Here is a 13614-nt window from a genome sequence, read left to right as displayed (position 1 = left end):
CGTACTGAATAACACAGACTCCTTTTTTAGCATCTTATTCTATTAAATAGGTCCAAAGACCCACAGCTCTTTTATTAATATTCTAAATAATTTATTTTCCCTGAATTTTAAACATTGCATTACATTTGGAGAGGGAATGTGGGTTGATTCTATGCTTGGTTAAGCAACACCATGACCACCCAACTTTTACACAGATCATCTCTTCATGGCAGCAACTGATATCACAGAGCATATGGGTTGGAAGAGCACCCAGCAACCAAGATCCAGTGCTCCTGCTCCCCATTCCCTCCCCACAAGGCTCACTGCTCTCACATGTAGAGCAGTGGCAGCCTTGGCTCAGCAGGCAGATTTGAGATGAACCAAGGCAACCCACCATGTTGGTACAGGTGGGGCTTAAGAGTTTCCTCTCTTGCTGTCTTCCAGGCAAAGTACCTCTCCTAACATCTTGGGGTGGTGTTTGTGTGTGTGTGTGTGTGTGTGTGTGTCCTGGGTCCAGTGTCTATGTCCCCAGAGAATGCCAGATGATACAAAGACTCATGACAGCTAGTTGAGACCTCTAGAACCTCCAGAAAGCATGGAGTTCCAAATTCCATGCCAGTCACTATTAATATAAGTAGAACCAAGACCAGGGAGTTCAATTCACACTGCAGGAAGTTCTCAGGATTCTGCTTGCCTGGTAGCAACCCCAGGAGGGGAGGAGGCAAGAGCAGAGGGAAACCAAAACAGGTGTGGCCACCCACCTGCCTCTGGTGAGCTCTAGTGAGTATCTGCAGGGGTAAGGCAAACAAACCCAAACTGTTCAAGGACACCTAGGTGCCAAACATGGGTCATTTGGTCTGGGGACAATGAGGTTCTATAACAGGGGCACTAATAATGTCAGGAGCAGAGTGACAGGGGAGGAAGCCAGTGTCCCCAGGGATTCCTTCTTGCTGAGACAGCTCTTCCCAAGCTCCCAAATTTGGAAAGCCCTTCTTTCTATATATCCTAAGCCCAAGAGTCCTGATTCCCCTCATCGTGCAATCTCTTGCTAGTGGAAGGCAGCTACCCGTCCCCATCTCTGCGCTTCTTCACCCACACCCCATTCTCTAGCTGCTCTAAAACAGGTGGGCCAGAGGTGGAAACCAGTCACAGGTGGCCTCTGATTCTCTTGCATCCTAGCTTCCCCCCCCCCCTCCTCTGACCAGCTCCAAGACAACTCTGGAGACTGGAGACCTCCAGGCTTCCTTAGGAAAGACTGGGGCAGAGTGCCAACCTGCCATCCTTTTAAGGCTTGAAGACCTCTCTCTGGAGCTCTGTTACAGAATCCAAGGCTGGATCTATAGGCAGAGCCCTTGAAGCCCAAGAGTGACTAGTCCCTTGGTTGAGGGGATAACAGCAAGCTGCCCTGCCTCAGCTCTGCTCCACAAAGGAGCTCTGCGGCACCGGCACCCGTGGGTCCCCCAGGAGGGATTGATTCAGGGCCTGAGCTCTATGTTGGAAATGAGCACCTGGCCAGTCTCCAGCCTTCCTTCAAACTTCAGTCCCTTCCCGGCTGTAGATGAGATGACCCACCCTAAAGCCAGTAGCCATTGTCTGATGACCAGCGGCAAAGCCATGTGCAGTATTAGGGATCTGGGAACTGTGGGAAGCCGCACTTGGTGGTCTTCGGAAAGGGAAGTCATGGACCAGGCCCTCAGGGAGGGTGCTTAAGCCACCTGTCAGGGCGCCCACTGTGGTGGAGAACCCTGAGAGGCAGGGGGCGGCCTCAGGCACAGGGGAGGAATGAGAAGTCTGTGTGTCTTGAGAAGGTGAGCCACGGGGGTCCAGTGTGGCTCCCTCTGGGTTGCTGGCTCCAGGAGTAGTGGCCACACTGGTCTCTCCTCTCCGCCTCCTCTTCCTTCTGAAGTTCCCATTATCGAACATCTTCTCACAGTTTGGGTCCAGCGTCCAGTAATTGCCTTTACCTGTGGAGGAGGGAGGTACAGAAAGTTCGGTGTTGACTCCATTGGCTCCATGGAGATGGTCCTGAACCCTCCTCGTCCCAAGCCTTGAGGTGGCACCTTGTGTCAGGAATGACCTCCCGCAGTCATATTGCAAGAAGTTGGGTGCTTCGCAAAGACCCAGACATAGCCCCTTGAGGGAATACCCAAGCGCATCAAGTTGGAGGCTGCAAAAATGGCCCAGGAGAATCTGGACTGTCTGGCTCAGCCAGTGGAGCAGAGCTGACCTCACCTGGCCTCTAGGCCAGGTTTTCCAGAGGCACAAAAACCTGCCTCCTCCCCATTGAACCCGCCCCAGGTTTTCTAAAGATAGACATTATTTATCCCATTTTACAGGGAGGTGTATCTAGGCCCAGAGATGTTAAACTCCCTAGGTAACCCAGTTGGCTAGCTTTCTAGGCTTCAAGCAGATGCGCTGAGCCTGGGGGCACTGGACTGGAAGTAAAGGCCTAAAACGTCTCCCCACCCCATTTCACCCAACCGAAGTTCTCTCATCTGTGCGGAGCATCAGTGGATCGCCCAGGGTAACTTCCACCCCAGCCACCCACCAGACGCTTGGATCACTGGGCATGGACTGCGCGCGCGCTGCTTGTTACCTGGGTCGTTTTCATCTCTGGGCACCTTCTTGAAGCAGTCATTGAGCGACAGGTTGTGACGGATGGAGTTCTGCCAGCCCGCCTTGCTGCGTTTGTAGAAGGGGAAGTTGCTGGCCACGTACTGGTAGATCTGGCTAAGGGTCAGCTTGCGCAGCGGCGCGCTCTGGATGGCCATGGCGATGAGCGCCGAGTAGGAGTAGGGTGGCCGTACTAGCCTCAGCAGCTCTTGCTGCCCCGACAGGCTCAGCCACGCGAGATCGGCGCCTGCCAGGCTACCTGCAGCGCCGAGCAACGAGCCCGGGGTGGCAAGGGCTGCTGCAGCATAAGATGGAGCTGGTCCCGGTCCCGCCGCCGCATAGGGCGCAGGGCTGAGGGAAGCCGAGTTCACCCACAGGCGCCGGCCAGAGCCCAGATCCCCGCGGCTGTAGCCCGTAGGATGGGCCACTGCCCGAGTCAGGCTGTGAGAGACCGAGCAGGAGCCCAGGCCGTCGCAGAAGCCAGCCATGTCCAGTTCTCCGGCCTGGGCCGGTGCCGGTGGCTCCGCACCGAAGCTCATGGGCGATCCATTCATTCAGTGAAGCTGCCCACACCCTCCTGCCCTAGGCCCTTTAAATGCTATAGGGGCGTGGGGAGCATTTGGGGAGAGTATCATATGTGGTGAATCTCCTCCCCTGCCAGACTTAGAGGAGTGAAGCCCTTGTCCCCGCCCTCGGGTCAGTTTTCCACCCGCCCTGCCCTGGGACACCTAGTTATGCAGTCCCTGTGACTGACTCCCAGGGTACCTAGGTCTCTTTGGGTTCAGTCATTGTTGGCTGGCAGTGGCCCCAGGGTTTTTCTCTGCTCTAGGCATTGGTCCTTTTGTGTGTCTAAGGCCTTAACTCAACCTTATCTCAATCCCGGAATTGAGAGCAATTGTCATGCGAATTAAGTTCCCAGCGAGGACCTTAGGTATGGTAGGGACAGGGCCTCGAGAAGAGGCGGGATATTGGAAAGTGAATTGCCTGGAGACCGGGGAGTGGGGAGGGGAGCAGCGGGCTGCTAGGCTTGGAAGCCACCGCATCCTTGTATGGATCTGTCTGTATGTTGCTGCCCTGGAAATCCTAGAAGCCTCCTGCCCAAGGAAGCTTGCCTTTCAGATGTTGGAGCTCACTTGACTTGTTTACCCTGTAGCCCAGGGCACCTAGCGCAACAGTGAAGGCCTCCCTGGGAATCACCCCTCTACTGAATAAACTAAAAATACGCCATCCCTCCTCCAGTCTTGATGCCTAAGAACACTGTAGGCTTTCCTAGCTGACAGGATTTGGGTTTTCCTGCCTGGTCTGGATCCTGGTTAACCAGCAGCACACTCAGTTTTCCAGATACTTTTGCCTTAGGCATCATGGGGGTTTGGAAAAATAAATAAATAAATAAATAAGGCCAAGGACTGTGCACAGAGTGGTACAGTTCCCGCTGCTGTGGTGTCTGGAAATTGTTCACTGAAGCCAATTGACTGAAGAGTCAAAATTTCTGGCCTAGGAGGAATAAGGGGGTGGGCTCTATCCTCCACCAAATTAATGTTTCCAGTGTTAGAGCGAATATGTTGAAATTGGGCTGACCCAGGGACTCTTCCTGATTACTATAGCAACTTAATATTACATTGGTTATAAAAAGGAAAGGTCCAAGTGGCCTTGGGTTTTGGCTAAGGAGGTACCTGCTAGTTGGGCCAGTGGTTTAATCCACTCTTGGAATGAAGGAAGTCTGTACCAGCAAATGGAAACCATGTAACACAACCAATTAATAAGGCAGTTTGACAGAGCATGGAGAAGTGAGACTCCATCTAGGGCAAATTTGACCTCAGCACTCTGTAGCCTTTAGGACGAATGAGGCTGTGTAACTAAGGTAGTGGTAAAAAGAGGCCTGGAATTGACTCATGGTGTGGGCTCTCTAGCCAGACTGTGGCCCTGTTTCCATTCCCCATTTCCCAGAGGGCTGGTGGGAGACAAGTAATCTCAGATACCACCAAAACTCCCATGTGTGCTTGCGCAGACAGACAGACAGACAGACACACACACACACACACACACACACACACATACACACACACACCTGCAGAGACAGGTTGAAGGGAGGTTCTCTGAATTTCCTCTCCCTGGCTTCCCAAGGCATTATCTGTTTAGTGCATTTCCCTAAACAGCAGCCAGTGCCACCAGCCTCTTGGCTGAGCCACTTCCAAGATGAGCTCAAATCATGAAAATGCTCTATGCGGCTTCTATGAGAGCCTAGGAATCACCTTTTGAGGGGAGTTTCTTTACAATGGAAACTGTGGTGATGTTCCCTACAATGTCAGCAAAGAGGCACCCATTTTCTTCCTGAACTTGTCACTGGTTTGGGACCTTTTCTCCACCTTTGGGAATCTTGCTGTAGTCAAGCAAGATTCTTCTAATAGCGTGAGTGGCACAAGATGGAGCTTCACAGAGCCTGCAACTCTGCTTCACCCGCATGATCTCTCAAAGAGTCCACTATGGAGTTGCAGCCAGCTGGTGTCTCATGTGAATTCACCTGCCCTTTCTACCCTTTCTCTTGCAAGATGTCTGGCAGGAACAAGGCTACTCTTTAAGGTGGTTTTGATGACCCATGGTGTTAAATGGAGAATACATTTGCTTCACAGAGGGAAATGTTATTTTATCTATAGATGGCTGTAATATTGTTTAAAAAGCTGTAGCCATCAAGACAATTTGCCACTGATGTAAAAAGACAGATAAATAGACTCAGTGGAGTGAAATGGAGAATTGAGTCCACCTGTGTACCTACAGCTATCTGACTTTGCACAAAGAGCCTAAAAGCATACATCAGAAGGAAAAGGCCACATTTCCAGCAAATGGTGCTAGGAATAATTCATATCCACATGCAGAAGGAAGCTTGACTCTCATTTCTCATCAGTTACAAGACTCAACTAAGAAGACAGAAATGTGAGACCTGGAACAATGAAACTAGAAGAAAACACAAAACACCCCAGGAAGGGTGTGTGTGTGTGTGTTTCCTTAAAACATAGTAAACAAAATCAAAGAAAGGCAATCAGGATTGTGTTTAACTGAAAAGCTTCTGGACAGTGATGTCATGAGCTACAGAACAGGAGAAAGTTTTTGTGAACTATATATCTGAAAGAGGATGATATCCAGACTAGACATGGAACTCCTAACTCAAGAGCAAGTAGCAATAACCCAGGCCCAAAACAGAAATCAACTCAAATGCCTAGACTCTTCCTTCAAAAGATAACATACAAATAGACAACAGGTATATGAAATGATGCCCGACATTACCAACCACCAGAATAATGCAAATCAAAGCACAATAAGATATCATCTAACTAAAGGAAGAACAGTTTTATCAGAAAGTAAAAAGATAACTAATGTGGTGAGGAAGTAGAGGAAAGGGGACTCTTGAATACTCTTGGTGAAAGTGTATATCAACACAGCCATTGTGGAAACAGTCTAGGGGGTCCTCAAAAAGTAAAAAAAAATAAATAAAACTTCTGTATCCTCCAGCCATCTTCCTGCTATGTGTTCAACAGAAGCTGTCAGGATGCTGAAGAAATATCACTACCCCCAAGTTTATTATGGCTTTATTCTCAATAGCCAAGAAATGAAAACAATGCAAGTGTCCAACCACAAGTAAGATGTGGTATGTATACACAGTGGGACCCTATAGAGGCATTAGAGAAGGAACTCAAGCTAGGAGGACAGGCAAAGAACTGGAGGTCATTAAGGTCAACAAAATGAGCTGAGCATGAAAAGACAAGTACCATGGATGTCACTCATGTAGAGGAGATAGAATTCTTAGCTTCACAGAAGTTGGGAGAAGAATGGGGATTAAGCAGAGGCAGGGAAACAAAATTACAGGTAGATAGGGGTAGAAAGTCTTAGGTGTTAGGACACAATAAGTAAGGTAATCATAGATAGAAGTTGTGTACCAGGAGTAAAAGGAGGGATTTTTCATCATCATCATCATCATCATCATAAACTATGACAAGTATTTGAGTAATTGCAGGTTAAGATGCATGTATCCATGTATTCAAACATCCCATGGTTCCCTGTAATATGTATAATTTGGTACCATTTTATGCATACATTAAAAATAAAATCAAAATCATTCTCCAGGAAACACACGCACACACACACACACACACACACACACACACACACAGTTCCCAGAATCAATTCAATAGTGAATTTTAAGAGTTCATTGAGCTATCTCTTGCAATGAAAATGAATTAAGATTGTCAAAATCTTTTCCAGGTTCTAATCATTGCAGTTTCTTTTTGTTGAGGCTTTAACTCATATATGTATGTATGTGTACATACATATGTAATTAAGTATATATAATTTAAATTTGAAACAAGCATGTTTTACATATCAATCCCAGTTCCTGAACCCTCCCATTCTCCCCTGTTCCCCCACCAACCCCCATCCCATCCCCTTTAGGCTTTAACTCTTAAACACTGTGGTCTCTAGGACCTCCAAGATCAAGTGAACCTTCTTGTAATTTTCCTGTACAAAAATCATGACAATTTGTGCCATATTTCTATCCCCCTTCTCTGAGTTCTGAGCCTGTCTTTACTGTAATAGCTTTCTGAGATTTCAACAGGCTGGACCCCAAAATGATTGTCAGTAGATGGAGTACAGTTATTTTGTGGAAAATGTTTTAAAACCTGAATCATCTCTGATGAAACTCTGATGAGAATTTTTTTGAAGAGAAAAATATGTCTAAGAGAGGACTCACAAGGCTGAGATCATGTCTGCTGGGTCGCTATGCAGAACAATAGCCCTGGGCCCTTTTCCAATCTCTGTCCTTTTTGAAGTGACACACTACCCACCTTGTGGACAGTCTTCCAGACATCCACCAGCAAATCAAGCCCACCCACAGCAGTGTTCGCACCTACGGCTGCACCTACACCTGCAGCTGCAACTGTACCTCCTCTTTCAGCAGGCTAGCCTCTCTTGTGGGCAAAGCTAGCATGTGACATAGACATTTGGGCATGGCTCCCAGGGACTTACCACAGTGCCCAGGCAAAACCCCTGCTCCCCAGCTGCATTTTTTTTATGTGACTTTTGTTCACACGCAGACTTCTTAGTCATTAGGGATTCAGCTGGAGGAACTAAATCATTGGAGGAATGTCCTTTGGGGAGGGGTGCCTTGCTCTGTCTTCACTATTTCTGTCCACCAGGAGATGAATAGGCTCTTCCTCCCCACACTCCTGCCACTATTATGCATAACATTTTGCCTAAACTACTGGTGGGACCAAGCAAAAATAGATTGATCCCTCTGACACTCTAAATTAAGATAAGTCTTTCCTGTAGGTATTGATGATAATACAAAAGTAAATTAAAAATTTAGCTTTCCATACATATTGAGCTCTCATTCAAACATGCTTCTATCTATCTACCTACCTCTCTGTCTGTCTGTCTGTCTGTCTATCTATATCTATCTATCTATCTATCTATCTATCATCTCTCCACATATCTGTCATATGTCAAACTTTTTATCTATCATCTGTTACTGCTATGATAAAATGTCATAACCCAAAGCAACTTATAGAAGAGTTTATTTTGGCTTATGCTTTTGAGAATTGTGTGTCCATTATGGTAGGAAAGGCATGGTGGCAGGAGGCTAGGGCAAGAGGCTAAGAGACCACCTCAACTTCACACAGGAAGAAGAGAGCAAGAGCCATCCCCACTGAGGTGCTGTCTCTAGCAAGGCTGCACCTCCTAAAGGTTCTACAACCTCCTCAAACAGCCCCACCAACTGGGGATCAAGTGTTTAAATGCGTGAGTCTATGGGGGACATTTCTCATTCAACCAATCTCTGTCTGTCTGTCTGTCTGTCTGTCCATATCTATCTATCTATCTATATCTATCATCTACCACTAGAGACTGAACTCAGCCTTGCACACGCTAGACAAGTCTTCTGTGCCTCTGACCCTCCCACATGCATTCTTGCTATAAAACTGAAAAATGACTGTGCCTCTGGTATGATTTGTTTTCCAATGTCCTTTCACCAGGGAGACAGTGGCCAGGATTTAAGCATGTCTCATTTCATTACTTTTAAGACTGTTTTACATTTTGTATATGCCAACTTTTATTCTAAACATTCCAAATGTGAAAATTCATATTGTTCACTATTTTTATGATTTTTCTTTAACATTCAGTGTCCATCAGAAACAAAACAAACAAAATGACATTGTTATACACACTGCCAACCTTACCATTACCGTGAGCCAATCAAGTACAAACCCCAACATTGTATGTACACCTGCTGTGAGATTGGTGGCTCTATATTAACTTTTCTTAAGAGAAACCATTCAGCTGATTTCCTTTCTCTTTTATTTTTATAATTTATTTACTATTTTAAGTTTCATTTTACATTCCAATCACAATTCTCCTTCCCATGTCTCCTCCCTATCTTCACCTGGATTCCCAGAGCTTGGCCTGGCTCTTGGTTGTGGATCTCTGAGTCTGGTACCATTACTGGATGACGGCTCTCTCAGCCCTCTCTCTGCAGTAGATGTCTGTCCCGTTCAGCTGATTTTCTATCATTAAATTTTACTAATTCATATCAACAAGGGCATGAAATTTGCATTTCATATTTCATTTGCGGTGAAAACTAGTGTGTGTGTGTGAATTAGAATGACAGAGGTTTCAACTAAGGGGCCGTGGTGAGTGTGGTTTTGGTGTACCTAACCTGTGGTCTGTTTTTACCTTTCTGACCAGGTTAAATGGTCATTATCCTGAGGAGGGACATGGAGTGGTGAGCGGGGCCACTGCTCCTGATAGGGAGTTTGGTCACGGAGTTGAAGGGTTGGTGGGAGCTGGTCCCCGAGATGGTGCATAGCCTTATACAATCCCAGTCCTCAGGACATCTTCCCACAGGAACTGCTGCTGGTTTCATATTTGACTGAATCTCAGCCCGAATCAGCTGTTCTACTGGGAATTACAAAGTAGAATAAAATTTGGTTCAATATTCATTAAGTGACAGTTCTCTATAAAACAAATCAGTGAAGCAAATATGACAATTATTTACAGGCTTTGTCATCAGCTGGTCTCACTTGACTCATCTGAACTACAATTCCTATATTTTTAAAAGAGGTGACTATTCATGTGGTCCTTTTCCTTTATTGACTGGTGTGTGTGTGTGTGTGTGTGTGTGTGTGTGTGTGTGTGTGTGTGTGTGTGTATTTGAGGCAGGATTTTTTAAGTAGCCCAGGCTGGCCTCAAATTTACTATGTAGCTCAGATTGGCTTTGAATTTGGCAATCTTCCTGCCTCTGTTTCTGAAGACTAGGAGGCCAGCAAGAACCATTCCAACTGACTTTTACTGTATAACTCTTTTTATTAGATGATGATGATGATTTAGACAGGGTTTCACTAAGTAGTATTGCTGGCCTGGAACTTGCTATATAGAACAGACAGGACTAGAACTCATGGAGATTCAACTGCCTCTGTCTCCCAAAAGACTGGGATGAAAGATGTGCATCAGCATGCCCAATTGACGGATTCTCCAGAGCAATGTTTATGTGGAAGTCAACGAATTCATTACAAATTTCATTTTGTTGGCTCTCTCTCCTCCTGTCAACACCATTATTGAATTATGAACTTTATATATTTAATTTTCAATAAATTGCAATTATGTGATGTTTATATTACTCAAAAGTGGTCCTGTGTCCTTTCATGGAGCTCTGCCAGCTGCGAATATACCTGAGTTTTGGGCACAAGCTGTTCCTGCCTTGTTATACACATCCTGACCCTGATCGTCTGACTGTCTATTCTCCAGAGGGTCCTGACTCTTCCCACTGAGACATTAATATGAAACCAAAATATAGTGATAGGTGCTTATTTTCCTTGGAAGAAATAATGAGTGCTGCTAGACCTTTCCCCAGGCAGAGCTAAGAAACTAATTTTTAAAAACCTGAAGTTAATATACTTTTGATTTAAATTAAATGGTTAGAGTTTTTTTTTTTTTTTAAATAAAAATCAACTTTTATTCTACACTTGAAGCTAGAAATATTGGTTCCTAATAAGGTCACCATAATTCCTTCTTGTTTTATTAGTCAGACTAATGTTAACATTAATAGGATATTAAATGAGGCTTATGAATCTTTTGTAATCATATATACACATATACACATATGCCTATGTGATAAACCATACCCCAATAGCCATGCAGGGCTGAAACCATGTTCAGGCCTGTAGCTTCTATTATGGGTGGGTTCATTTTTCTGCATGACTCACCACAGCAGTGGCTCATGGTTAAGTTTACTTTGTGTCATTTCATTTGTGTGCAAAGCCTTGATGTTGCTTAGAAGTTAGAATACATGGTTGGTAATTCGCCTGCACATATTTCTCTTTCCTGTATGTACTAATTACATATGATGGACTTACTGAGATGTGTAGAGCTATGACAGCCTAGGAATCAGCAAAGGACGCCGACAGCTGCAGGTGACAACTACCATCTCATGTCTTTGCTGGTGGTAGGCTTTCCCAGCACCTGAGTAGATTGGAAACAGGGATTGGTGGCCAAGAGATCCAATTCACTAAAGTGGAATCTGGGTTGTGTTAACTACCACCTATGTGATCTGGAATGAGTTAACTTGGACCCTCAGTTTCTTCCTCTCTCTCCTGGCAAGAGGAGTCAGATCATAGCCACCACCACCCCACCTCACCCCTAGATTCAATGAAGCAATTTGTGTGAATTTGCTTCCAGAAGCTAGTGTTACTATAATGCAATTAAGCATGAGCTGTCATAAGATACAGTGTATATGTTTTGTTCATAGCAAAAAATGAAAACCCATTCCTTATCCTCCAGAACCAAAGGTGATTTAGCCCAGGGGGCTCTCCTTTGCTCCAGGGAGTCTCCTGCCAGTGATTATGTGGTTGTGGCGCCATCTAGTGGTAAGGAACAGAGTCTGTTTCCTCAAGGCAATGCTTTAGATGTGGGGATTGACTAATTGGTGAAATTTCAAGCCTTCCTTATTAAAGTTTTATGCAGAATCCATAGTCATCAATAAAGATATCTTTGAGTGAAATTTATCTTAAATACACAACTTTACTTCTATGGATTTAGTTAACAAAAAGTAAAGAATTTCCCACAGAGACCACAGGCTTCTTTGTTATGAAGTCTTCTTTGGTATTCTTTCTTAAAAACTGGAAGTTAATTTTCATGACGTGTATGGATAATTTTTTCAACATAGTGTAGCACAGCAATTAATCATAGGATTCAGTGTTGGCCAGTTCACACAAGGCAGTGTTGGAACATGAGTTTCCATTCACCCTTCTTGAACTCCAGAAGCCGGGCTGGGAGCCACGGCATCCGTCTTCACTTGCTGCTGCTTCTACTTGAAGATGCATAGAACATCTCGGAGACATGCATGGAGGTAAGAGTTGTGACGATAGAGCAGGGGCCATCTAAGTTCCACCATTGCTCCATTATTGTTTGTGTACCTTCAGGCATGTCCCTAAATGTGTGCATCTCCTGCATCTCTGTCTGTCTGTCTCTACACACACACACACACACACACACACACACACACACACACACACACACACACACACACACACACACCTTAAAGCCCAGGCTGGCTTTAAATTCACCATCGTCTTGCCCAGTGCTTGGCATTACAGCCGTGTGCCACCATTGCTAGAAAATAAAGTTTTCTACAGTAGTGGGGATGAAACTCCTGACTGTTTTCATGCCAGGCAAGTGCTCTGCCATTGAGGTACACCCCAGACCTTGAACTTCCTCAAGCTTTAGTTTTCTTTCTTTTCTTTTTTTTTTTTTTAAAGATTTATTTATGTATTATGTAGTGTTCTGCCTGTATATAACCCTGCAGGCCTGAAGAGGGCGCCAGATCTTATTACAAATGGTTGTGAGCCAACATGTGGTTGCTGGGAATTGAACTGAGGACCTCTGGAAGAACAGCCAGTGCTCTTAACCACTGAGCCACCTCTCCAGCCCCCAAGCTTTAGTTTTCTATCTGTAACATGCACCACATATCGGGTTATATCTGTAAGAAGCATAAAGATGCCATGGGAATCCTCTGTAGACTATTCAGGGTTTTACAAGGGTATGAGGGTTTTCTTCTGTGCAAGCCACTTCGCTGAGTAATGTGTGTAACTATTATTCAATTTAGGTTTTGCAACACTGAAACATTTAAAGACTTATTTTTATGTGTGTCTGTGTGTGGGTGTGACCGTGTGTGTGCAGGAGCCTGGGGAAGCTGGAGGTTTCAGGTCTCCTGGCGCTGGAGGTCCAGGTGGTTGTGGTGCCAGGCACCAAACCTCAGTCCTCTGTGAGCAGACAAATGCTTTCGAGCCATCTCCATCACCCAAACTAAAGGAAATAAATAAAAATAACAAATAAGTGAATAAATGAACAAACAAACAAACAAACTTCTCGACAGAACTCTGCAGAAATCTCAACCTTCACCTGCTTGTGTTAGTCTTTGCAGACACTAGTGTGGGGTTGTCATATGGATCAGAGCTGGGTATCTCAAGTATTGTGCCAAGCGCTGCCCACAGTACTCACTTCTCCATTTGCCCTTGTCGGGCCTGTCTACATGTTCTTATTCTGCTGGGGTGCAAACCTTCCGAAGAAGCTGGGGTCCCATAAAAGTTTTTTTTTTGTTGTTGTTGTGGTTTTTTTTTTTTTTTTTTTTCCAGCCGAGGTCTCACTTCAGGCAGGAGATGGTGAGAACACTTGTTTCTGGTGACACTCCAGCCAGGAAGGCCAGCTGGACTCCAATTCAAGACAGCAGAGGAGGCATGGGAGCAGGAGATTCTGCAGCTGCTCCTGTAGTGGTGGCCCGTGAGAGTGGACATGTTCTTGCACAGGTGGCAGCCTGCTCTGCACAGGAAAACAGGACCTGCGAGCTGCAGCGATCCGGGCAAGCTGGCTCTAGCAGAAACTTGTAGCCTTATCAATGGCTAATATCATTGCCATCACTACCCTTTGTTCCTCCAGCTCTTAATATAATTTCATAATTTCATATCTATCAGAACTCCCCCTACT

The 13614-nt window shown here is 45.4% G+C and overlaps 1 protein-coding gene across 1 annotated transcript; it reads right to left on the bottom strand.

The window, feature by feature from the left end:
• Window positions 1–1469: 1469 nt before the first annotated feature.
• Foxi2 (forkhead box I2) lies at window positions 1470–3135 on the bottom strand. The gene is made up of 2 exons (XM_051192061.1): window positions 2576–3135; window positions 1470–1943 (listed from the first exon to the last, which is right to left on the bottom strand). The coding sequence occupies exons 1-2, from the start codon at window positions 3129–3131 to the stop codon at window positions 1510–1512; spliced, it is 990 nt and encodes a 329-aa protein (XP_051048018.1). The 5' UTR covers window positions 3132–3135; the 3' UTR covers window positions 1470–1509.
• Window positions 3136–13614: the final 10479 nt, after the last annotated feature.

The sequence above is a fragment of the Phodopus roborovskii genome, unplaced genomic scaffold (assembly GCF_943737965.1).
Source record: "Phodopus roborovskii unplaced genomic scaffold, PHOROB, whole genome shotgun sequence".
Lineage (NCBI taxonomy): Eukaryota > Metazoa > Chordata > Mammalia > Rodentia > Cricetidae > Phodopus > Phodopus roborovskii.
The sequence above is the reverse complement of the archived record's forward strand: the minus strand, read 5'-3'. Positions and strand labels throughout refer to the sequence as shown.

Bases quoted from the DNA above. Each gene is read 5' to 3' on its own strand.
- Foxi2 (XM_051192061.1), bottom strand. From the start codon at position 3,131: ATGAGCTTCGGTGCGGAGCCACCGGCACCGGCCCAGGCCGGAGAACTG. The intron at 1,944-2,575 runs GTAACAAGCAGC...CCTCCTCCACAG, and splicing joins CAGAGATGAAAACGACCCAG to GTAAAGGCAATTACTGGACG.